At 42.2% G+C, this 25,836-nt stretch overlaps 1 protein-coding gene across 3 annotated transcripts in view; it reads left to right on the forward strand.

The window, feature by feature from the left end:
• The first annotated feature begins 3,267 nt into the window (after positions 1-3,267).
• Positions 3,268-25,836, forward strand: part of oga (O-GlcNAcase) — an 85,602-nt gene continuing 63,033 nt past the window's right edge. For 2 of the 3 annotated variants that reach the window (XM_068053180.1, XM_068053181.1), the window contains exons 1-6: positions 3,269-3,807; positions 14,600-14,651; positions 15,247-15,344; positions 23,046-23,176; positions 23,940-24,111; positions 25,581-25,679. In XM_068053180.1, the coding sequence (XP_067909281.1) occupies positions 3,498-3,807; positions 14,600-14,651; positions 15,247-15,344; positions 23,046-23,176; positions 23,940-24,111; positions 25,581-25,679 (862 nt within the window). In that variant the 5' untranslated portion in view covers positions 3,269-3,497. Of the gene's footprint in view, positions 3,808-14,599; positions 14,652-15,246; positions 15,345-23,045; positions 23,177-23,939; positions 24,112-25,580; positions 25,680-25,836 lie in introns of all 3 variants that reach the window. The other variant, XM_068053182.1, reaches the window with a different exon arrangement.

The raw sequence follows: 25,836 nt of genomic DNA on the forward strand, positions 1-25,836 counted from the left end.
TCAGAACACAATGCTGTACTGCGGAATCTCCAATGCACCATTAGCTCCTACCTCTTTCGGTCACTCTGATTTGGTGTCACCAGAGAGCAAAATCATTTCAGTGTTGAGGCTCTTTGTTTCCCTAGTCACTATGGTTTACATTTCACTATGGTTTCCATTCTTTATTCAATGCTCTACATTTTATGATGCAGCAAATTTGGCCAATGATTGTCAAAATTCCCAACTCCCAACCCCACTCTCTCCCAATCCCAACCTATTGACCAGCAGCTTTTGTGTTTGAAGTGACACCAATCCACATGTTAAAAATTCTCACCAATTTTCTCTAATGTTGTTTCAGGACCATTTCTCCCCCAACTTTACAGTCCACAGGATTGACTGACTGAGTTTAAATTAATTTCCTAAACTATTCTCATTAATCTTTCATATGGAACTTTCTCGTGCTTTTTTAAAAAAGTCTAAGTACAAACATTGGAGGATTTACCAGTTTTCTTGGGTTATAACTTTCTGAAAGAAATCAAGGATGTTTGGCAGGTAGGATCTTCCTGGTCTAAAGCTGTGGTGACTGTTGTTTAGATATTCTTCAAATTTACTTCTGAAAATTAATTCCATTATTTTACATGGAATTAAAATAAGACTAATGCATATGATTTTTACATTTTTGAATACAGGTATAATGTCAGCCTGTTCGAATCGGTACCTCCCCAAGGTCCATTGACCACTTCATAATAATGGTTATGCCTTGGAAATCTTGCTAGTCTCTCCAAACTCTGCAATAAATGTTACTTATCCCTGGGGATTTATTTGCTTTAAGCCCTTTGATGGTCACTTAGGTCTTCCACCTCAATTATATTGTGGGGGGGGGGGGGGGGGGACTTAGGTATCTGTTGAAAGTTGCTTTTTTTCCCCTCTACAAAAGATGCACATAATTTGGTAAATTTGTACTGACTGACACAATGAAAACATCGGATACAGAATGACAGCTAAAATAACAAACATGGCTCAGAACTCAGGAAGACAAGGAAGCTTCCAGGCTTCAAGGCAAAGTGCCTTCATTGAAAAAAGGTTTTTTTAAACAACGGGACTGCAATTACAGAGTTACATTACAGTTGCCCAGTTGCATCTGATCCAAAGATTAGATTTTGCCAGCATTTCTCCCACAAGAATGAAGTTAGTTAAATATTTTCCCCTTCCCCATGGGTATGTTAGCCTTTTAAAGTGGGAAACAGGGTCCCTCACGACATAATGATAAGCATAGCAAGTTAATGATTGGAAGAGTAAAAAGAGATCAACTGCTATGAAATAAAACAAGAAATGCTAGAAATACTCAGCAGCTCTGGCAGCATCTGTGGAGAGAGAAGCAGAGTTAATGTTTCAGGTCAGTGACCCTTCTTCAGAACTGGCAAATATTAGAAATGTAAAAGGTTATACGCAAGTAAAGCGGGGGTGGGGCAAGAGATAACAAAGCACGTGTAAATAGGACAAGGTCACAGAATAGCTGGCCAGAAGGTCGTGGAACAAAGGCAAACAATATGTTAAAGGTGTATTGAAAGACAAAGCATTAGTACAGATAGGGTGTTAACGGACTGAAAATTGAACAGCCGCAAGTACAAACATGAAAAAAAAACGTGGGCAAGCAAACTGAACAAACTAAGATGAAATAAAATAAACACAAAAAAAAAATTTTAAAAAGGAAAAAGAAAAAATAAGTAAAAATGAAAGTAAAATAGGGGGCCCGTCATGCTCTGAAATTATTGAACTCAATGTTCAGTCCGGCAGGCTGTAGTGTGTCTAATCGGTAAATGAGGTGCTGTTCCTCGAGCTTGCGTTGATGTTCACTGGAACACTGCAGCAATCCCAGGACAGAGATGTGAGCATAAGAGCAGGGGGGAGTGTTGAAATGGCAAGCAACCGGAAGCTCGGGGTCCTGCTTGCGTACTGAGCGGAGATGTTCCGCAAAGCAGTCACCCAGTCTGCGTTAGGTCTCCCCCATGTAGAAGGGACCACATTGTGAGCAGCGAATACTACATTGAAAGAAGTACAAGTAAATCAGTTGCTATGAAAACTACTGAAAGAGCAGGTTAAATAACAACTGAGTGACTTTTTTTTTTTGCCCTCACTTTGCTTCATAAATAGGTCAGTGGAGATTGGTAAGTAGCTTATGTCCAGGATGAAATTTGGGACTGGTTAAATGCACTTATCTTGCATCACTCCACCTCCCTGAGAATGTAACAGCAGCGCATGCACAGCACCAATTCCTGGTTCGGCCTGACCGGTTACCGCGCCTGCGCAGTATCGCAACGCAGCACGCCAGCTTTTATAACTTGGGACAAAAACAAGAAATGCTGGAATCACTCAGCAGGTCTGGCAGCATCTGCGGAAAGAGAAGCAGAGTTAACGTTTCGGGTCAGTGACCCTTCTTCCGAAGAAAGGTCACTGACCCGAAACGTTAACTCTTCTTCCGAAGAAGGGTCACTGACCCGAAACGTTAACTCTTCTTCCGAAGATGGGTCACTGACCCGAAACGTTAACTCTTCTTCCGAAGAAGGGTCACTGACCCGAAACGTTAACTCTGCTTCTCTTTCCACAGATGCTGCCAGACCTGCTGAGTGATTCCAGCATTTCTTGTTTTTGTTTCAGATTTCCAGCATCCGCAGTATTTTGCTTTTATAACTTGGGGTTGGGGGAAAAAAACCAACGCTGAATATCAGACGATGAGGTTCGAATTCTCGGAAACTCATTACAAAAGGTACAAAAAAGGAGACAGCTTTTAAAAAGAATAACTTTTATAATTGCAAAGCATTTTTAGAAATAGAAAGGGGCGTTTTAACAAACCGGTTGATACTGGTTTCAGGCGGTTTCCGCAATTGCGCAGTAGCATCACCTTCAGCTCCCAGCATCCTCTTGAGAACAACAAAATATATATATATATATATTTATAATTCGTACGACTGGGAAATAGAAATAAAATATCGACTGCAGGGTTAAACGGTCACGAATACATTGATATGGAATTACTTCGGTAAAAAAATGACATTTTTTATTGTGCGCTGCGAGCCGCCCCTGCCAACGCGCATGCGCAGTCGGCTTCCCGTCAGCCCTCGGTGGCAATCAGCGACTGTGAAAAAAAATTAACATAAACACCAAACCGTGAGGTTTTCGCAGTACGACATACGGCGGTGTTGAGATGAAGAGGTCCAGATGAAAAAGCATCAGAATTTTGGTGCTTCAGGCGGGCTTGTGGTTCGTACTGCGCATGCGGAGAGTGGGTGAGGGGCGGTCCCAGAGTGCTTTGCGGGACAACAAGGGACGGAAGCGAAAAATCGCGAGCGGCTCTGAGGAGAAAAACCTTCCCCCCCCACCCCCGAATATTAAAACATTCTCTGCCCGATTATTGCTTTATAAATAATAACTTTTTCATTTTATTTGCTGATTGTGTTTTGTTTTAAAGTTGAATTTTATTGTTTTTGCTGGCGGGGTGTGGGAAAGTTCCGCGGTCGATGCGCGGTTCCGCTCACTCCAAGCTGACGATGGTGCAGAAAGAGAAGGCGGTCGGAGCGCTGGAGGAGGGCGACGCCGATTCCTTACCCCCCACCGACTCCTGCCCCGCTCCCGCCCCGGCACCCGGGCCCCCCGTGACTGAGGCCGGACACACTACCCCGTCTAGCGACCCGGCCGCCGCTGCCGCCGCCGCCGAGCCGGTCCCCCAGGAGACGGTCACGGTTAACGGTGGCCTGGATAACCGCCCTCTGCCCCAACCGCCCAACCCTACCGGCGACAAGAAGAAATTTCTCTGTGGCGTCGTAGAAGGTAAGGAAGAATCAACTGGTGTTTTTATTTAAATACACACCCCACCCCCCCCCCATCCCCAAACCCGTGCCCCGACAGAAGCTGTATTTGTCTTTAGTTCCAGGTTATTTTTAAACCTTAATGTGGTGTCGAAAGTGCGGTTTGTTTTCGCGTTTAGCTGTTTCCTTTGTGGTGGTTGATGGTGTGGGGGCTACTTATGACATCACAATAATGCCCTCTGCCCTGCCTCTAGATGAAGGCCATTTCATAGGGGGATGGGGATAATAGGTTAATATATATGTCACTTGATCAAGTGACATAAGATAACTGCAATTGAGTCCCTGCCTATAATTCTTCTGGATGTTGATCAGTTCCCCTGACTCTTCTCGCCCTCCCAGAAACAAATTTTGATGTCTTACTGGTATGGAACCATGCAGACTAGGAGATACCATGTTGTGTTAATTGTACCCACCTAAGGTGCTGTACTTGAACCTGACATCATCACCACCCCCAAGGCCAAGAGGGGGAAAAGTTCAAAGATTTCCCTTTCCTGATCATGGTCAAAATAAGTGAACATCAGGAATGTATGTGGGAATGAATGCTGGTGATAGTACCTCAAATGAGCAGTGATCTCTCTTGTTTGCCTCTATTCTCAGAGGCTATTGATGTTCCCTGAAAGGGCTTGTAAAGCTGCCGTTACTTATGGAACCAAAAGTCAATGCCCTTGGGAAAAGAGATGGGAGGAAGAGCAGCAGAGATCTTTGGGCAGAATCCATATTGGTCAAACCATATTAATCCATATTAAAATGTTAATTAAAATTTTCCATTGTGCTCCATACAGGAGAGAGTTATATCTTCACTGTAGTTTGTTGGTTCGTTTGGGAATGATTGTTGTTTTTGATGGGTGTGCTTTTTCCTGTTCAAAGCTACGTTGAATGAGCTGTATCTTTTTTGTTCTGATGGGTATTGTGAAAGCTTGCTAAAATGGGATTGCTGTGCTATGAATGAGTTTGGAAAGAGTTTTGGGTTTTTGGATATATGTGGAATGTGAGCTTTTGCTATAGGATAATGTAGTTCTGTGAACAATTTCTGTTAATCGTACCAGAAATTTGTCTTGGTTTCCTTTTGCGGTCTTAGTTGGAGGGTGTGAAAATTGTTTGCTCTGACCACAGTTCTGTACTTTATAAAAATGTTATGTCTGTTTGATAAATGGAAAATGCCTTGTCTATGCTTCAAATATAATGAAATTTAGTTGAGCTCTGTTTTAGAAAAATCAACTGATTTTTCATAAGTGGAATATTATTACACAAGTGAGTCCTAAGGAATGTACTTGGTCCTGATGTTTAGATTGCCCCTGCTATAGTCCAGTATTGGAGAATAAGTTGAAGATGTATATGGATGTTCAATTTGGTTTCTGTCACTTCAAAACATGAGATATGTCTCCATTATGAATTTGTTTAATACGTGGTCATAGATTATTTGGTCTACTTCCAAGAATTGTGTCTGCCTCGTTTTAGGCAATTTGGTGCTTAAGACTGGATATAATATTTCAAGTATAGTCAGCTAATGCTATTTTGTAAACACATATGTCCTTCCAGCCCAGTGTATAGTGGTATCTAACAGTAGAAATGAGCATGCCCTATTGGTTTGATTTAGTGGCTAATTGAACACAAGATGCTTGGAAAAGCAGACATGTTGGAGGTGGTGTCATGACACCTATCTTGTCACATTTGTAGGTAACAGTAATGTTAGCTATGTATTGGTGAAACTTTGAAGTGTTGCCAAAAAAAATTGCAGACCATTAAACAAGATGGAGAAACCTTCATTTCTTTGGGCATACACTTACTGCTCAGAAATGGCAGAAAATTTGACTGGTTGCAGAGCGTTCTGCTTACGTGTATAAATGGCTGAAATATTTTAGTGTCGTATTACCGTTAGCATCTAGAACAGCTATGGTTGACAATCCCAAGTTTTACTCACATGAATGAATCATCAAATCATGAATTTAATATGTTGGATTATTCACATAAGTAGGATGAAAATTTTGCATTTTTGGATTTTACTTGAAATCTTGTTTTATTCAGGGTCATTTCTTAAGAATAACATAATAAATTTCCTGTAGGTAGGAATGTGTGTAGAGTCAAAATTAAGCCTGGTACACATTGAGCACTTGGCTGTAGAATTAAAAGAAAATATCTTACGATAGACTGAATTCTTTGGTAATACTAAGGGAAGCATCTGTACACCAATTGGTGAATCTTTCCCATGTGTTGACCACTTTCAGACTGTTTTTTAACAGCTCACAGGCAGACATTTTGTTTGATATTCCCTTGATGTGCCGACTTAAAGTTCTGCTTCAGTGCTGACAGGAATAGAGACCAAGGACAGCACACAAAATGTCTGCTCTGAAGTTTTCTTAAGCCAATAGCATTTGAGTCACAATACTAACAAAACAGGGCATATGAGATTTTCTGTAACAAGATCTAGATTTTTCTTTTATAGGTAAGGATTGTGTGACAGTGCAGAATAACCTTATAGTAAATTCTTCCATATTTTCACTATGAAATAAGGAGTTCTATTAGACTTATAATTTCCTTTTTTCAGCCTGCTTTAAGAACCAATTTTGGTAGGTTTTTTAAAATCTGTATCCGCTTGTTTGAAGCTGAATTGTGTGCTGTGATCAGTGGGTGACTCTCAGCGGTTTGCTGAGCATTTATTTGAACATTTAGTTTAGTCGATGGAAGTTTAAATACTTGTTAAATCATGTCAATTTCATAGAGACATTATGGCACAGGAGGAGGCCATTCAGGCTCTCTGTCGAGCAATCCAGTCAGTCCCATTCCCTGGCTTTATCCCTGTAACCTGTAAGATTATTTCCCTTAAGTGCCTATCCAATTTCCTCTTGAAACCATTGTCTCCGCTTCTACCGCCCTTGTGTTCCTTCTGAATCTTGGTTAAATCCCAAGAGCAAATTAAGGATAGACAGAAAAACATTGATGCAAAGCAATTAAGTTTTGAAGTTGAACTCAAAACAAAACGTGCTGGAAATACTCAGCAGGTCAGGCAACATCTGTGCTTCTCTCCACAGCTGCTGCCTGACCTCAGTATTTCCAGCATTTTGTTTTTATTTCAGATTTCCAGCATCTGCAGTATTTTGCTTTTATTTGAAGTTGAACTGTCTGGTTACATAGTTTTGGTACTTTTTTTGTTTCTATATTTCACTATGCTATGTCCTTCATAGAATCAAAGAACATTTAAGGCACAGAAAGAGGCCACTTGGCCCATCGTGTTTGTACTGGCCAAAAACGATCCACCTAGTCTAATCCCACCTTCCAACATTTGGTCCATAGCCCTACAGATTACGGCATTTGAGATGCATATCCAGACTCCTTTTGAATGAGTTCAGGGTCTCTGCTTCAACTACCCTTTCAGGCAGTGAGTTCCAGACCCCCACCTGGGTGAAAAAGTTTTTCCTCATCTTCCCTCTAATTTTTCTACCGGTCACTTTAAATCTAATATAAAAGCAAAATACTGCGCATGCTGGAAATCTGAAACAAAAACAAGAAATGCTGGAATCACTCAGCAGGTCTGGCAGCATCTGTGGAAAGAGAAGCAGAGTTAACGTTTCGGGTCAGTGGCATTCTAGTACAGTATCAAAATTTCTAGGAAGATGCTGAGAGAGGCTTTAACGTATGGTAATTTTCCTTGTACAATTTTCTTCAACTTTGTATCCTAACCCATGCTGTGCTGTCTTGACTTTAGCCTTCTGTGCATTCTCCACCCACCTCCAATCTCCGCTCGAGCACTGCTGGCAAAGTCTTCAGCTGTTTGTCTTATTCCTTAGTGCTCCTTTCCTAAACCATTTTGTGTTGCTACCTCTTGCCTTTAAAGCTTCTGTAGTATAGGCTGAAAGTAGCTTGTAATGGTGCTTACAATTTCACAAAGATATTTGGAAAGGATCAAATTTCACATACGTAGATGTGATATTTGTGGCAAAAATAAGCTAACTGGAGCTAAAATTATGTCCATGCTTAATGCACTAAGATTTTGCCATTGGGTAAACTTGCTGCTCACATCAGTCATGGTGTCTACTCATTGTGCGCTTACAATGTGCAGTCAACTGACTTAACCAATGTCCCGTGTAAAGGCAGTATATGGTCTGTTGGCTGGTGGTCATTTAATAAAGGAATTTGAGCTTGCATGTTTGGAGTGAGAGTGACGTCAGTAAAGTGAAACAAGGGAGGAATTCTGACATCTAAATTGATGGGTGGGCAGGGAAGGGGGAGAGAGTAATTGGTTTTCCATTCAAAACCCTGATGCCAAATCCAGTTAGAGAACCTACGAATAGTCTTCATTCTACAGATGGTGATCTTGGTAATCAAATACTCAAAAGTAATTATAAAATAAGAATTGATAAATTGTTGGATCATAAATTTGCAGTGACTCTTAGTTCTGCGGTGTGATTGTTATGCTGACTAGATGGGTCACCATTGCTGGCTGAGCCTGTAATGCTTACTGACATTAGATATCCAGAACAGAATGCTGCTTATGTCTATGAAACTGTAGTGCAAGTGCCATTCTAAATAAAGAATGGTCTGGGGATGACAACAAGGCTGTAATCCCATTGACTGTTTCAGCTGAAACATATAGCCATATGGTACATATTTACATGTGCAACAGCTCTTAAATGCCTTTACATTTCTTTCCTCTGGGAAATGCTATTGGTAGTTCAGAGGTAATTTAACGGGCTGTGGCTGAATGCCTCCCCATCTGGCCATTTTACCTAATGTAAACTAATCCTGTTGCTAATAGAACTCATCATACAAAGCCATGGCCCTTCATGTAATGATTTGACTCCAAATTATTTTAAAACATTTCTGTAAGATGAAACATTATTGCTGGTAAAGGGTTCCAATCAGTATGTAAAGTGCTTGGAGTGTTGCCGCTTTTCTCATTTCTACTAAAGGTTGGTGAATTAAATTTGCTGCTGTAACATTACTGTTTGACTAGAATCTGATTAAACCATTTATAGTCTGCCAGGGGCCTGCTGTTGGTTCTCTGGCACGTTCTTTTTTCACTTGCAATAGAATTTTAAAAGAATAGAAACTCTCAATTTATCCTTATCTTTGTGGACACCCTTGCATCCAAACATGTGAACTTCTGTATTCAGCTGTGTGCTTTCTTAAAGGGAAGTGTGGTTTGGGGAAATGTGCTGTTTGCATACCCTAATTTGTTTGACAAATTAGTCTGGTCATTATTTTTATTCACACATCGCTGTTTGTTATAAACCTGGCTGTGTTTCTGATGCCCCATTTTATATTACATAAATATAAAATTGTATTTACAAATGAATGTTCTGGCAGCACTTCCCTGATGGGTGAAAGATAGTCTTCTTTGGCCGCCTTGTCTCGAGAGACAATGGGTAAGCGCCTAGAGGTGGTCAGTGGTTTGTGGAGCAGCACCTGGAGTGGCTATAAAGGCCAATTCTAGAGTGACAGACTGTTCCACAAGCACGGCTGTTACACAGTTGGCTCTCTCCTTGCACTTCTGTCTTTTTTCCTGCCAACTGCTAAATCTCTTCGACTCGCCACGCTTTAGCCCCGTCTTTATGACTGTCTGCCAGCTCTGGCGATTACTGGCAACTGACTCCCACGACTTGTGGTCAATGTCACAGGACTTCATGTCGCGTTTGCAGACGTCTTTAAAGCGGCGACATGGACGGCCGGTGGGTCTGATACCAGTGACGAGCTCGCTGTACAATGTGTCTTTGGGGATCCTGCCATCTTCCATGCGGCTCACATGGCCAAGCCATCTCAAGCGCCGCTGGCTCAGTAGGGTGTATATGCTGGGGATGTTGGCCGCCTCAACGACTTCTGCATTGGAGATACGGTCCTGCCACCTGATGCCAAGGATTCTCCGGAGGCAGTGAAGATGGAATGAGTTGAGACGTCGCTCTTGGCTGACATACGTTGTACAGGCCTCGCTGCAGTAGAGGACACAGGCTTGAAACACTCGGACTTTTGTGTTCCATGTCAGTGTGCCATTTTCCCACACCCTCTTGGCTAATCTGGACACAGCAGCGGACACCTTTCCCATGCGCTTGTTGATTTCTGCATCGAGATACTGGTGATAGTGAAGCCCAGGTAGGTGAACTCTTGAACCACTTCCAGAGCGTGGTCGCCGATGTTGATGGATGGAGCATTTCTGGCGTCTTGTCCCATGATATTCGTTTTCTTGAGGCTAATGCTTAGGCCAAATTCATTGCAGGCAGCTGCAAGCCTGTTGATGAGTCTCTGCAGACACTCTTCTGTATGGGATGTTAATGCAGCATTGTCAGCAAAGAGGAGTTCCCTGATGAGGACTTTCCGTACTTCGGTCTTCGCTCTAAGATGGGCAAGGGTGAACAACCTGCCATCTGATCTTGTGTGGAGAAAAATTCCTTCTTCTGAAGGCTTGAATGCATGTGAGAGCAGCAGTGAGAAGAAGATCCCAGTGTAGATGCGAGATGTAGTATGAGTATATAATATGAGTAAGAGATATAGGTGCGAAAGACAGTCCAGCAATGTTTCAGCTCATTATGGATTGTGTTGCTTTGCTTCACACGATGCATTTTCCACATCACATTGTTGTTCCCTGCTCCCAAATCTCTTGCTCTGATATATGGGTGTGGCCTGAAGTGATGTATTTTATTCGTCTGGGTTTCATTCCCTTCCGGGGGGTGTGGGGGTGGTGTACCTGTTTATTTGTGATGGCATTGATGAGAATAGTACCTTACTGCTCTTGGTGGAATGCATTGTTTCAAATCGTCCTCCTGGCCTCTCCGTTTTGGTGATTATATTTACAAGACAAACTGTATTGTGCTATCTGAAAATCACGCCCACGTGAAGGAAATGAAATCCGATCAAAGACCTCAATGTGAAAACAAAACGGCACTCCATTGCTGTTGACTATGATGACTGGATGCTTAAAGAATCTCTGCTATGTCATTCAGCGGAGAACTGCTTTGGAAGCATTTCATTGTCTGAGAGTATAATGGGCTGATTGAAGAGTGTAATATCCTTATTTTTATTGATCTTATTGAATCCCCTATTGGACTTACTAGTGATAACTATCTTGTTTATGACTGCTCGTTTTGGACCCCACAAGTCGCGACATTTTCTCTGTCTCTCCTATTAAACCCTTTCATGATCTTAAAGACCTCTATCAGATCAGCCCCCAAGCCTTCTCTTTCTAAAGGAAAATAACAGCTTGTTGAGCTTTTATGATGTGTATACCCTATCATTTCTAGTTCGTTTCTTTTAAGTTGGAAAACTAGCAGAATCAGGAATTCAATCATTGTTCTGATGAAAGGTCACAGACCTGAAACATTAACTCTGCTTCTCTCCACAGAAGCTGCCAGACCTGCTGAGTATTTCCAGCACTTTTTAAGTTTCTTTCATTGTCACATTTTATGGGTTTTTCCTCCCCATATCCTCTTTAGTTTCCCATTCAACACTATTTATGCCCACTTTGTTTTGGGCATCTCTCCCAAAAGACCATTTTCTGTGTGGTTCTCCCATCCAGTTTTTTCCTCCCTTGTGGAAAGCATCTACCAGTTGCATGGCATTTCCCTTCAGCATTACGGCTGAGATTGGTAACTGGAGTGTAGGGCCACTGGCAGTTCTTTATCTCCCCTGTTCTTAAGGGGAAGGTTTGGATTTAAGACTCATTCCCATCTACATCTTGAAAAGGGAAAAATTAATTTGAAAATGTCAGCACTGAAACTGATTCAAAAGGGAAAATATACCTACAGATTGTAGCAAGAACAATTTTGGCTGTTTTCTTCTCATTAAAATGTCAGAGCTTTTGAATTTTCCTTCTGCTCATGAGGTTTCATGAGTACTGTCAATACTTGTATTTAGTTCAAGTGACCAGTAATTTGTGAAACCAGACTGCAAAAATCAGTCACAAAACATAGGGCCTTCATGATTTAGGATATTCCTGCCATGTACACATTCAGTAACAAAAGTGGCAATATTGGCTGACTTATTTTCTTGCATAAACTCAAGCCAGTTGTATCTCCACACTTTTATGGTTCAAGAAAGGGCAGTGAGAGTAGTTTTGTATTGTTCTTGTACAGAGCTGAAATAGATCTGATGGCCCTTTAGTTCCATAGCCTTCCCTCTCTAAGATCACTAACTCATAACATAACCTTCCAAATTTGGATGGCTCTGTTTAACACTAACACTAGGCACACATTTATTCACTGTGCAGTTGGGAACTGAATTAGGATTCCTTAAACTATAGTTTCTCATGTTGCCAGTGAGAATCATGCCATGGCTAATTATCTTTCCATTGATGGATACCTATGACTGAAATATTTCACTGAAATTTCTCTCCCTTAGCAGTAGCAAAACAACGTAATATGAAGTAGATACTGCAGAAAGGTCCCATGTATTGAGTATTTGAGATTTGGTGATTTGTGCATAATTTTAGTTTCCTTTTTCCTGTTTTTATGATGGTCAAAATGTAAATCAGTTTAATGTTAAAACATTGTGTAATGGTAGGTTATCAGTGGATTAATATGGTGGATGATGATGTGGAACTTGTACTGTGAGTTTATTGGCTCTCAGGTTGTCAAGGCAACAATTGTTCTGCGCTGTGGGGTTTAGGAACAGCTGTTTGAGTGTAAATCAGTGGTGTGATCTGAGTTTAAATCAGTTGTGTGATGTGCACATAAAGCGCTCTGAAAAGCAGATATCTGAGCATTCCTGTGACCCAAGGAATGCGTAGCATGTCATAGAATCTTGCAGCACAGAAAGGAAGGCCATTTGGCCCGCTTTTTGAAAAAGCTGTTCAATATAGTCCCATAACCCGGCCTTTTCACAATCCTGTAAATTAGTTCTCTTTAATTACATGTCCAGTTGCTTTTAAAAGTTCTTATGGAATCTGATTCCATCGCCCTTTAAGATGATGTAGTTCTTGACATTTTAAATCTGTAACCTCTGGTTATCAGCCCACTTGCTAGAGAAAACAGTTTCGCCCCAACTGCTCTGTCAAAACCCCTCATAAATAGGTCTCCCCTTAATCTTCTCTCCTTGAAGGTGATCACTCCCAGCATCTCCAATCTGCCACATAACTGAAGTCCTTCAACTCTTGCATCATCCTGGTAAATCCCTTCTGTATCCTGAAGGCCTCGACATCCTTTCTGTACTGCAGTGCTCAGAATTGTACACAATACTCTGAGGCCTAAACACTGATTTGTAAAGGTCTAGAATAACTTTGTTTTTGTATTCAGTGCCCCTATTTATAAAGTCAAGTATCCATACACTTTCTTAACCACCATATCGACTTATTAATATGCAACCCCTAGTCCCTATGCTCTTGTATCCACCTAATAAATGAAGAGCGATGCTGTAAGTTGTGAATCTCAAGAGCTCTCTGGTCGACTTACGTTCTCTATGCTATTTGCTTTGCACAATTGGCATCTTGCCCTTAACCTCCCCATAATTTCTATGAACTTACTGGATTTGCACATTAACTATACCATGAAACTTGCAGATAAAGCTCATAATTAATAGTGCAAGTGCCTTTTTAATGACCTGATAATTGTTAATGCAATGCCAATCAATCTCTCCTTGCCAGGAACGGGAAAATTTAATATGTTGAGTCTCTGTTCTGCATGTATCAAATTGAGATCTTCAAAATTTCAATTTAATTTTTTCTTTCTCTGAATCCAGTCTTATTTTCTATCTGTTTAGTCCTCAGTCTTTATTTGTTTTAGTTCATGTGTCTTTTTAATTGTTCTGTATACCAAATTGCTTCAGTATCAGACTAGATTTGTGTGGTTTATTGTCACCACTGTTAATATTAGGTCATGAGATGAATTTTGTTAAGTATGCTATGCGTGTAAATCTCCATTTTGGGCACTTTCTAAAGTGCACCAGAGATGACGCCAATGCACTACAATGTTTTCCACATGAAGCTTTATAGCTTTTATAAGCTTATTTGCAATGTTTGGAAGAGAGAGAGAATTACATTTATATCGCGCTTTTCCCATCCTCTGGGCATCCCAAGGCATTACAGCTAATTAAGTTTTTTTTTGTAGTTAATATTGGCCAGCACTCCAGGAATAACTCCCCAATAGTTTCTTCGAATTTTACAATAGGTTCTTATAAGATCAGTTAAGGACAGAGGGGGCTTTAGTTTAATGTCTGAAAGATTGCATCCCTGACAGTGCAGCATTCCCTCAGTGTTAATTGTATATTAATGGTTTAATTGTATGCATGTGGTGGACATTAACTGGGGATTCACTTGTGCCCCTATAAATAGCCACAGACTGAAACTGTGGTTGTTGGGTTAGGAGGTGCGTGCTTGTAATGAGTAACTCTGTTAATGCTTATAAAAGTGTGTTTTTAAAAAGAAAAAGGCTCCAGTTCTTCAACTGGCTCTTTGGTCTATAATACTACTGCACTGTAGTGTCACTGGATTATGTGATCGGGGCTCTGGAGTTGGGCTTGAACCCACAACTTTCAGAATCAGAGGCAAGAGCATTGACACTGCTGATACTTTACATGTAGTAGAATACATATTTTGTGGCTCTTGCTATGAACAACCAATGTTAGTTGGCTAGTCTTGCCATATCAATCTTTTCATTGATATGTAAAGTGATGTTTGATATATTGCTTTGTACTTGTGCTTTTATTTCCTATTTAAAACTGCCCCTGAAAGGTTGGTGCTGCTCATTATATGAATCAGATTAGTCAAGTGGAACTGAATGCAATATTTTAAGTCTTGTTTTGATATTTTAACGTGCAGTTTTGCTTTTTCCTAGGATTTTATGGCCGTCCCTGGAGCATGGAACAGAGGAAGGAACTGTTCAGAAGGTAAGAATTCCATTACAGGCACCTCCATTTTGAAGTTGGGTGGCCATGTAAATGTTGACGTTGCACAAGAAATAGTTTCTTAAAATAGAGTCTTGACTTGTCTTTTTTGGTGCTTGCTTTTTGCATTAGGTGCCTTAACTGAATCTTTGCTTCTGAAGGAAACTACAACAGTGTGAATCACTGGTATTTAAAAATAAAAATGATGAAAGCCATTTTGTTCATTTCAGGCCATCTATCACTAAATAACCCATCACAAGATCAGACTTGGTAGTTCCAAGGCTTTTGCCTCCTCTCTGCCAAGAAGTTAATGCCCTATATTGACCCCTTTCCTCTGTGAAGGTCTTCATAACATTAGTCCTAAATTTGTCTTTTTGCTAGTTTAACGTTGTATCCCTTTTGTCATTATTCTAATTTGGCTTGCAGTGTTCTGGATTTGCCTTTCTCTGTTCTACTGTTTTAAATAACTACATGAGGTTCCCCTCTTTCCTCACAGTTCAATCATTGTATCTCAGTTTGTGTCCAGCACTCTAGCACTGGATGCTGTCAATGAGGGAGTTTAATTTGTTGATCTAATGTTGGTTACATTCTTCAACAGAATGCGCAAGTGGGGATTGAACACTTACCTGTATGCACCAAAGGATGATTACAAGCATAGAATGTTCTGGCGGGAGATGTACTCTGTTGAAGAAGCAGGTGAGTTCTGTAGTGGTAGTGATCCCCTAGTTGTCAGACACTGTCCTGCACATTAAGTTCCATTTATATTAAGTCCTGTCTCTAGTTCGAAGATGTAGCTGAAGGTAGCGATAGTTAAGAAACAGAACATAAGAAATAGGAGCAGGAGTAAGCCACACTCCCCTTGAGCCTGCTTCAACATTCACTAATCCCATGGCTGGTCTTTTAACTCAACTTGGCTTTCCCAATCTATCCACATATCCCTTAGTGTCCAAAAATTTAACAATATCATTCTTGAATATTAGATCAAAGAACAGTACAGCACAGGAACAGGCCATTCGGCCCTCCAAGCCTGTGCCGATCATGATGCCTGTCTAAACTCAAACCTTCTGCACTTCCGGGGTCCGTATCCCTCTATTCCCATCCTATTCATGTATTTGTCAAGATGCCTCTTAAACGTCGCTATCGTACCTGCTTCCACCATCTCCCCCGGCAGCAAGTTCCAGGCACTCACCACGCTGTGTAAAAAAAAAAAAAAAAACTTGCCTCACACATCCCCTCTAAACTTTGCCCCTCGCACCTTAAACCTATGTCCCCTAGTAACTGACTCTTTCACCCTGGGAAAAAGCTTCTGACTATTAACTCTGTCTATGCCATTCATATAACTTTGTAAACCTCTATCATGTCGCCCCTCCAAACCAGGCAACATCCTGGTTAAACCTCTTCTGTACCCTCTCCAAAGCCTCCACATCCTTCTGGTAGTGTGGAGACCAGAATTGTATGCAATATTCCAAGTGTGGCCTAACTAAGGTTCTGTACAGCTGCAGCATGACTTGCCAATTTTTATACTCGATGCCCTGACCGATGAAGGCAAGCATGCTGTATGCCTTCTTGATTACCTTATCCACCTGCATTGCCACTTTCAGTGACCTGTGGACCTGTACGCCCAGATCTCTCTGCCTGTCAATACTCCTAAGGGTTCTGCCATTTACTGTATACTTCCCACATGTATTAGACCTTCCAAAATGCATTACCTCACATTTGTCCGGATTAAACTCCATCTGCCATTTCACTTCCCAAGTCTCCAACCGATCTATATCCTCTGACAATCCTCATCACTATCCGCAACTCCTCCAACCTTGTGTCGTCCGCAAGCTTACTAATCAGACCAGCTACATTTTCCTCCAAATCATTTATATATACTACAAACAGCAAAGGTCCCAGCACTGATTGCTACGGAACACCACTGGTCACATCCCTCCATTCAAAGAAGCACCCTTCCACTGCTACCCTCTGTCTTCTATGACCGAGCCAGTTTTGTATCCATCTTGCCAGCTAACCTCTGATCCCGTGTGACTTCACCTTTTGTGCCAGTCTGCCATGAGGGACCTTGTCAAAGGCTTTACTGAAGTCCATATAGATAACATCCACTGCCCTTCCTTCATTAACCATTTTCATCACTTCCTCAAAAAACTCAAATCAAGTTAGTGAGACACGTCCTCCCCTTCACAAAACCATGCTGCCTCTTGCTAATAAGTCCACTTGTTTCCAAATGGGAGTAAATCCTGTCCCGAAGAATCCTCTCTAATAATTTCCCTACCACTGACGTAAGGCTCACCGGCCTGTAATTTCCTGGATTATCCTTGCTACCCTTAAACAAAGGAACAACATTGGCTATTCTCCAGTCCTCTGGGACCTCGCCTGTAGCCAATGAGGATGCAAAGATCTCTGTCAAGGCCCCAGCAATTTCTTCCCTTGCCTCCCTTAGTATTCTGGGGTAGATCCCATCAGGCCCTGGGGACTTATCTACCTTAATGTTTTGCAAGACACCCAAAACCACCTCCTTTTTGATATCGACATGACCCAGACTATCTACACACCCTTCCCTAGGCTCATCATCCACCAAGTCCTTCTCTTTGGTAAATACTGATGCAAAGTACTCATTTAGTACCTCGCCCATTTCCTCTGGCTCCACGCATAGATTCCCTCCTCTGTCCTTGAGTGGGCCAACCCTTTCCCTGGCTACCCTCTTGCTCTTTATATACGTATAAAAAGCCTTGGGAGTCTCCTTAATCCTGTTTGCCAATGACTTTTCATGACCCCTTTTAGCCCTCCTGACTCCTGCTTAAGTTCCTTCCTACTTTCTTTATATTCCTCAAGGGCTTCGTCTGTTCCCAGCCTTCTAGCCCTTATGAATGCTTCCTTTTTCTTTTTGACTAGACAATATTCCTCGTTATCCAAGGTTCCTGAAACTTGCCAAACTTATCCTTCATCCTCACAGGAACATGCTGGTCCTGGATTCTAATCAAGTGACGTTTGAAAGACTCCCGCATGTCAGATGTTGATTTACTCTCAAACAACCGCCCCCAATCTAAATTCTTCAGTTCCTGCCTAATATTGTTATAATTAGCCTTTCCCCAGTTTAGCACCTTCACCCGAGGACTACTCTTATCCTTATCCACAAATACCTTAAAACTTACGGAATTATGGTCACTGTTCCTGAAATGCTCCCCGACTGAAACTTAGACCACCTGGCTGGGCTCATTCCCCAATACCAGGTCCAGTACAGCCCCTTCCCTAGTTGGACTATCTACATATTGTTTCAAGAAGCCCTCCTGGATGCTCCTTACAAATTCTGCCCCATCCAAGCCCCTAACACTAAGTGAGTCCCAGTCAATATAGGGGAAGTTAAAATCACCCACCACAACAACCCTGTTGCTTTTACATCTTTCCAAAATCTGTCTCTATGTCTGCTCCTCTAGCTCCCTCTGGCTGTTGGGAGGCCTGTAGTAAACCCCCAACATTGTGACTGCACCCTTCCTATTCCTGAGCTCTACCCATATTGCCTTGCTGCATGAGCCCTCTGAGGTGTCCTACCGCAGTGCAGCTGTGATATTCTCCTTAACAAGTAATGCAACTCCCCCACCCCTTTTACATCCCCCTCTATTCCGCCTGAAGCATCTGAATCCCAGAACGTTTAGCTGCCAATCCTGTCCTTCCCTCAACCAAGTCTCTGTAATAGCAACAACATCATATTTCCAAGTACTAATCCAAGCTCTAAGTTCATCTGCCTTACCTGTTATACTTCTCGCATTGAAACAAATGCACTTCAGACCACCAGTCCCGATGTGCTCAGCAGCTTCTCCCTGCCTGCTCTTCCACTCAGTCTTACTGGCCTTATTCACTAGTTTGCCCTCAGTTATTTCACCTGCTGACCTACTGCTTTGGTTCCCACCCCCCGCCACACTAGTTTAAACCCTCCCGAGTGACACTAGCAAACCTCGCAGTCAGGATATTTGTGCCCCTCCAGTTTAGATGCAATCCATCTTTCTTGTACAGGTCCCACCTGTCCCTGAAGAGATCCCAATGATCCAGATATCTGAAACCCTCCCTCCTACACCAGCTGTTTAGCTGCACTATCTTCCTATTTCTAGCCTCTCTGGCACGTTGCACAGGGAGTGGTCCCGAGATTACAACCTTAGAGGTCCTGTTTTTTAACTCCCTGAACTCCCCCTGCAAGACCTCGTCACTCTTCCTGCCTATGTCGTTGGGACCAATGTGTACCACAACCTCTGGCTGTTCACCCTCCCCATTCAGAATGCTCCCTGCCCGTTCAGAGACTTCCTTGACCCTGTTACCAGGGAGGCAACGTACCATCCTGGAGTCTCTTTCACATCCACAGAAGCGCCTATCTGTGCCCTTGATTATAGAGTCCCCTATAACTATTGCTTTTGTGCACTTTGTCCCTCCCTGCTGAACAACAGAGCCAGCCGTGGTGCCATTGCTCTGGCTGCTGCTGTTGTTTTCCCCTGACAGGCCATTCCCGCCCCCCCCCCCCCCCGCCAAACAGTGTCCAAAACGGTATACTTGTTAGAGAGGGGGATAGCCACAAGCGATTCCTGCACTGACTACCTGCCCCTTCTAGCGGTCACCCATCTATCTGCCTGCACCTTGGGTGTAACCACGTCTCTAAAACTCCTGTCTATGATGCTTTCCGCCACCTGCATGCTCCTAAGTGCATCCAATTGCTGCTCCAACTGATCCATGTGGTCTGTGAGGAGCTGCAATTGGGTACACTTCCAGCAGATGTAGTTGTCTGGAACGCTGGAAGTGTCACGGACCTCCCACATCTCACAGGTGAAGCACTTTACCCCTCTAACTGATATTTCTAGCACTAATCAATAAATTAATTTAAAATAAATACTTATTAAATCCTTACTAAATTAAGTTACATTAACTATATGGTCCCTAGCGCTATATTTCTACTATAAATATTAAATACTAAATACAGTAATCTCCCTCCGGTTTAGTTACTCCTCTACTTTAGTCACCACTTCCTATTATGAGTATTAAGGCAGTCACTTATTAATATTAATGCCCTTTAAAAGCACACGATGGATTTCGATATATTGTGACCAATGTAATCAACCCTTCCTTATTAGTTTTACTTACTGCTTGTATTGGCTGTGCTAGGCTTCCTGTAACCAGCAGAATAAGTGTGCGAAAGTGAACTGGCACACAGTGATATTTAAAAGCAGTATTGCTCGCCTAAGTGCCAATAGATTGTTTTTGTAGTACTTGCAGAATGTCTAATTAATTGGTTAGAATGGGTTCTTTAAAAGTGTTAGGGTTTGGCAACAGTTATGCTGAAATTGTCTTGTCTACAGTTCATGAGTGCAGTGAAGCTGTTATTTAATATCCTACTTAAATTGAGAAAGTAGTTCCAGTTTGGGGCTGAAGTTCCTAGTTTGCACTATGAATTCTGACTTGATTTGCTAGTTGGAGTCAGGGGTTGTATTGGATAGTGATCTAAATAAAAACAGCATTATTGCCCTCTGTAGGTAGAGACACCAGCTAGCAAACTACTGTGAACTGAATGACTAGCTAGAGTCTTATGTCAGCGGCTGTTTTTGTTTGTCTTTGGAAACTAAACCATAATAACAAGTCGTACGACTGTCTATTATAGCAAAATACTACAGATGCTGGAACTCTGGAATGAGAACAGAAAGTGCCAGAAATGTTCAGGTCTGGCAGCATCTGTGTAGAGAGAAACAGAGTTACTGGTTCTGGTCTGTGACCTTTCATCAGAACTGGCAAATATTAGAAATGTAACAGTCTTTGAGCAAGTGAAATGGCGGGGGGGCGGGGAGGGAAAGGAGGGGAGAAGAGCAAAAAGGAAGGTCTATAATGGGACGGAGGGCAGGAGAGATTAAATGACAGATGTCATGGAACAGAATGCAAATGAAGTGCTAAATAGTTGTAGGAAAAGACAAAGCATGAGTCCAGAGAGAGTGCTAATGGCAGAATAATGAACAGCTCTGTCCAAAAGCAAAAACATGGGAAAACAAGTTTAAGACTAGCACATGGTGAAAAAATAAATAATATTTACAAATAAAAATAAATGAATAAAAATAAAAAATGGGGCTCATGGTCTGAAATTATTGAAGTCAATATTGAGTCCAGAGGGCTGTAGAGTGCCTAATCAGAAGATGAGGTGCTGATCCTCAAGCTTGCATTCAGTGGACCACTGCAGCAAGCCGAGAACAGGAATGTGGGTATGACAGCAGGGTGATGAATTAAAATGGCAAGCAACCGGAAGCTCAGGGTTAGACTTGCGGACCGAGCGGAGGTGTTCCGCAAAGTGGTCACCTAGTCTGCGTTTGGCCTCCCCAGAGTTGAGACTGCATTGTGAGCAGCGAATACAGTACTAAATGGAAAGAAGTACAAGTAAATTACTGCTTCACCTGGAAGGAATTTGAGACCTTAGATGGTGAGGAGAGAGGAGGTAAAAGGGCAGGTATTACCCCTCCAGCATGGGAAGGTGTCATGGGAAGGGGAAGAGGTGATGGAGGTGTGGACCAGGATGTCGCAGAGGGAACAGTCCCTTTGGGATACTGGGAGGGGAGGGGAAGATGTGTTTGGTGGTGACATCACACTGGAGGTGCAGGAAATGATGGAGGATGTGGAGCTGGTGGGATGGAAAGTGAGTCCTGGGAGGGAGGGGAAGGGGTGAGGGCAGAAGTGCAGGAAATGGGGAGGACGCGGCCGAGGGCCCTGTCAATTACAGTGCGGGAGAGTTCTTGGTTGAAGAAAAAGGAAGATTTATCAGAAGCGCTGTTGTGGAAGGTTGCATCATCAGAACAGATGCACCGGAGATGGAGAAACTGGGAGAATGGAATGCTATGGGGAGGCAAGGTGTGAGGAAGTGTCGTCGAGGTAGCTGTGGGAGTCTGTGGGCTTATAATAAAAATTAGTGGACAGCCTATCCTCAAAAGATGGAAGCAGAAGTTGAAGAAGGGAAGGAAAGTGTTGGAGATGGATCACGTGAAGGTGAGAAGAGTGGAAATTGGAAGCGCAGTTGAAGTTTTCCAGTTTGGGGTGAGAGCAGGAAATGCCACCGATATAATTATCAATGTAACAGAGAAAGAGTTGGGGAACAGGGCCTGATGCTACTACCAAACACATCTTCCCCCTCCCCTGCCCGGGAAGGGATCGTTCCTTCCGCGACACCTTGGTCCACTCCTCCATCACACCTGACACCTTGTCCTCTTCTCATGACACCTTCCCGTGCAATCGCAGGAGGTGTGATACCTGCCCTCTTACCTCCTCTCTCCTCACCATTCCCAGTCCCCAAACACTCCTTCCAGGTGAAGCAACGATTTACTTCAATTTAGTATACTGTATTCGCTGCTCACAATGCGGTCTCCTCTACATTGGGGAGGCCAAATGCAGATTGGGTGATCGCTTTGCAAAACACCGCCGCTTGGTCCGCAAGCGTGATCCCAAGTTTCCGGTTGCTTGCCATTTTAATTCAGCTTGTTCCCATGCCCACATTTCTGTCCTTGGCCTGCTGCAGTGTTCCAGTGAACACCCTGCAAACTTGAGGAACAGCACCTCATCATCCGATTTAGGCACTCCACAGCCTTCTGGACTTGATATTGAGTTCAACAATTTCAGATCATGTGCAGCATCGTTTTTTATTTGTATGTATTTTCTTTTATCTATTTAACCATGTGCTAGTCTTAAACTTGTTTTTCATGTTTTTGCTTTCAGACAGAACTGTTCATTATTCTGCCATTAGCACTCTCTCTGGACTCATGCTTTGTCTATTACTACAACTATTTAGCACTCCATTTGCATTCTGTTCCATGGCACATATCATTTGACCTCTTTCCCCCCCGTCCTTTCACAGTCCTTCCTTCCTTGTCCTTCTTCCCCCTTTCACTTGCTCAAAGACAGTTGCATTTCTAACTTTTGCCAGTTCTGATGAAAGGTCACAGACATGAAATGTTAATTCTGTTTCTCTCTACGCAGATGCTATGAGACCTGCTGAGTACTTGACACTTTCTGTTCTCTATGACTGCTATTGGTTTCTGCAGGAACGTAGCTGAACATGACTATTTTTCTGCCACTCTAAGATGTTCTAACTAAAGCCTTAGAGGAGATTGTCACAGTTGGTAGCCTTTCTCAAATCCCTTGGAGCAAGCTGCTATGCCAACCTGGTTTTTCATACTGATATTCTGTCCTGGGATGGGGTAAGAGAGGAGTATATTGCCTTTGGCCATCCTGAATAGAGTGCCAGCGTGGGACTTATCATGCTGCTGTCTGAACAGTTAGCCCTGCTTTGTTTAAGGATTGGCTGTCCTTGGTTCGAGTGTTGTGATTTTTGTTCTCCCTTTTTCTCTGTTTTGATTATTCATAATCTAATCTCTTCTATTCCAGAACAATTAATGCAGCTAATTTCTGCTGCAAAAGAGCACAATATTGAGTTTGTCTATGCCATATCTCCTGGACTTGATATCACATTCTCAAATCAGAAGGAGATTGCTACCCTTAAACGCAAATTGGGCCAGGTTGGTGGTTTTTATGATGTATTTATTCTTTCCCTTCCACCCCTCCCTACTCCTCCCTCCTCCTCCTCCTCCTCCTCCTCCACCACCACCACCACCACCTCCTCCACCACATCCACATCCGGATTCTAATGCTCACAGCGTTCCATTTCAATGTCTCTACATTGCTTGCTCTCTCTGATCCTTGGCCCCTCTCTGCTTCTTTCTCTGTAGGCTATCCCTAAATTTGTCACTTTCCTGTTTGATTCTTACTGTTTGTCTCATTTTGTCATTTCTGTATCGTATGTGAAGAATGGCTCCTTGGGGAAGTTATGCAGAGGACTTGATGGCCATCCTTACTGTCTGGTTTGAGTCATAACTGAGAATGTTGTTTGGGAGATAGGGGTGAGAGCAAGTTCTTACTGTGCATTAGTGGTAGGAAAACATTTTGAAATATTGTTTCTGTAAGCAGAATGGATTCATTAAATTGAGTACTCACTTTATTTGAAGGGTCGGTTAGTGTGGCTTTTCAGAGGTGATTGAGTACTTTAGTGATGTAAATCTCCATTTTCCTTTCTCCCACCTCACATCTTGAAAAGGCGTGTCTCTTCCATGGTGTGTGCCTTGCCCACTGCACCACCCAAACATGCATTGTTATACCGTTCCTGAGAGAGCTTTTTAAATCTTCTCCTTGATCCCTTTCTGTTTCCACACTTCCAAGAGTACACACGAGGTGTTTTTAGCCTGCAGCCATAGCTTCTGAACATCGTTGTCTCCATGTTTATAGGTGTCACAATTCGGATGCAAGTCCTTTGCATTATTATTTGATGACATTGACCACAATATGTGCCCAGCAGACAAAGAGGCGTTCAACTCATTTGCACATGCACAACTGTCTGTCACTAATGAGATCTATCAGTACTTGGAAGAGCCAGAACACTTTTTATTCTGTCCTACAGGTGAGTAGACAATTGTAAATTAATCACGGTCACAGTGCAGCCTGGGGATAGGAATTCTGTTCCCAGTGAGCATGTAAATATTGTACTTTTTTGAAATGTGATTTTACTTTGTTCTTGTCTGGGGAAAAGAATCTACATGTGCTGGTGTTTTACATTTGAAATTGGGCAGCTCCAAAGGTGCGGTGGAGTTAATACAGGGATCAGTTTCCTGGAATGTGTAAGTATGTGGAATTGGCTACTCTGGTTTACAGTGCTACAGGGAGTCTTCAATCTGACATGTTGTAAGTCTGTATTTTATGAACTTGAGAGCCTTAACATTTAAGGCTGAAAGACAACAAGGCTTTCTGATTTCATCCTTCAGTTTTAGAATTGCCAGTGCTGTCCTTTGGACCTTACTTCTACTGTAATTGGCCTTCTGCTTGGTGTGGTGGGGCTCCAGATGGATCTTCGTAGAATGGTAGAATTTGAGCCTGAATTAGATGCTAATGTATCTCGATGTTTTTTACTACCTATGTACAATGGAGCCCAACAACAATCTGAGCAGCAGCAAATGTGCTTCATGTGTTTCGAGCTGCAAAAGGGGACTTTTGCTGAGTTCATGTTTATATATCCATTTATTGACTGGAGCCAGTGCAAACAAGGGAATAGTGGGAAGATTTAATGGGTTCGGTGTGCTGCACACTTTGTTGTGTAACCAAATCAGATTTGGTTTGTTAGAATAAAATAATGTTCCAATTTCAGATGTACCATATAGTCATATACAAGTCTAGAAACTTGACAAAATCCAAAATGAAACAGTAATCCTATTCCCATAGGTTCCATGCTAGAGTTACTAAAGAGGAATAACATGTCTTGGTGTCTTTGTAAATATGAAAGATTCTTTTGTGGCATTTCTTATGGTGAGTCAGCTAATAGGCTGGCTTACAAGTACAGCATTGCCGTATAATTATATGTTGCAAGTCCATCTCCTGTAGCGTTGCACATGTGGAATCGGACCAAGTGTACTCTTATGTTGAAGCTCTTAGAGGGCAAGGGATATTTGGACCAATGTGTGCAGATACATCTAGTCTTCATTTTTAGCAGTGCCTTCTGTTATGTTTTTGCTATGACCTAATATAATTCTTAAAACAAAATTTGTGGCATTTGGGAAGCAGAGAAGTAAAATTGGCTGGAGCATGGGCTCTAGGCTGAGGAGCTGGGAAATGCAAAAACAGGTGCTACCATTACCCCCATTGGCAAGAGGTTATCCACCTGTGGTGGTGATGCATGCTGTTTTTACTATATTAAGTATTCTTGTGAAAACATTGTGCTGTTTTGGTTTTATTATCCTGACAAGTTTGCAGATCTTTGTCCTTTGAGGTTTCTGATGAATGCTTGTTGTGCATTGACCATTTGTACATATTAACTGAGATTATTGTTGGAAGTGGAATTGGTACTGACTTATTTCTACTTTCCTTTTTCTTGTCCAGAGTACTGTGGAACCTTTTGCTACCCCAACGTTGCACATTCTCCATACCTTCGAACTGTTGGGGATAAACTACTTCCTGGCATTGATGTGTTGTGGACTGGTGAGCTTTATACTTTAATAGTGTGTCCGTGCATTTTGGTGAGTTTAGATTGCCGGACCAATATTGTTACCAAGCTTATTTGATGCATGTATTTGCAATAGAACAATATTTTCAAACGTTCTTATGTGGGTAGCCCCTGAAAATGTTGGCATCTTGC

The sequence above is a fragment of the Heterodontus francisci genome, chromosome 20 (assembly GCF_036365525.1).
Source record: "Heterodontus francisci isolate sHetFra1 chromosome 20, sHetFra1.hap1, whole genome shotgun sequence".
NCBI classification, from domain to species: domain Eukaryota; kingdom Metazoa; phylum Chordata; class Chondrichthyes; order Heterodontiformes; family Heterodontidae; genus Heterodontus; species Heterodontus francisci.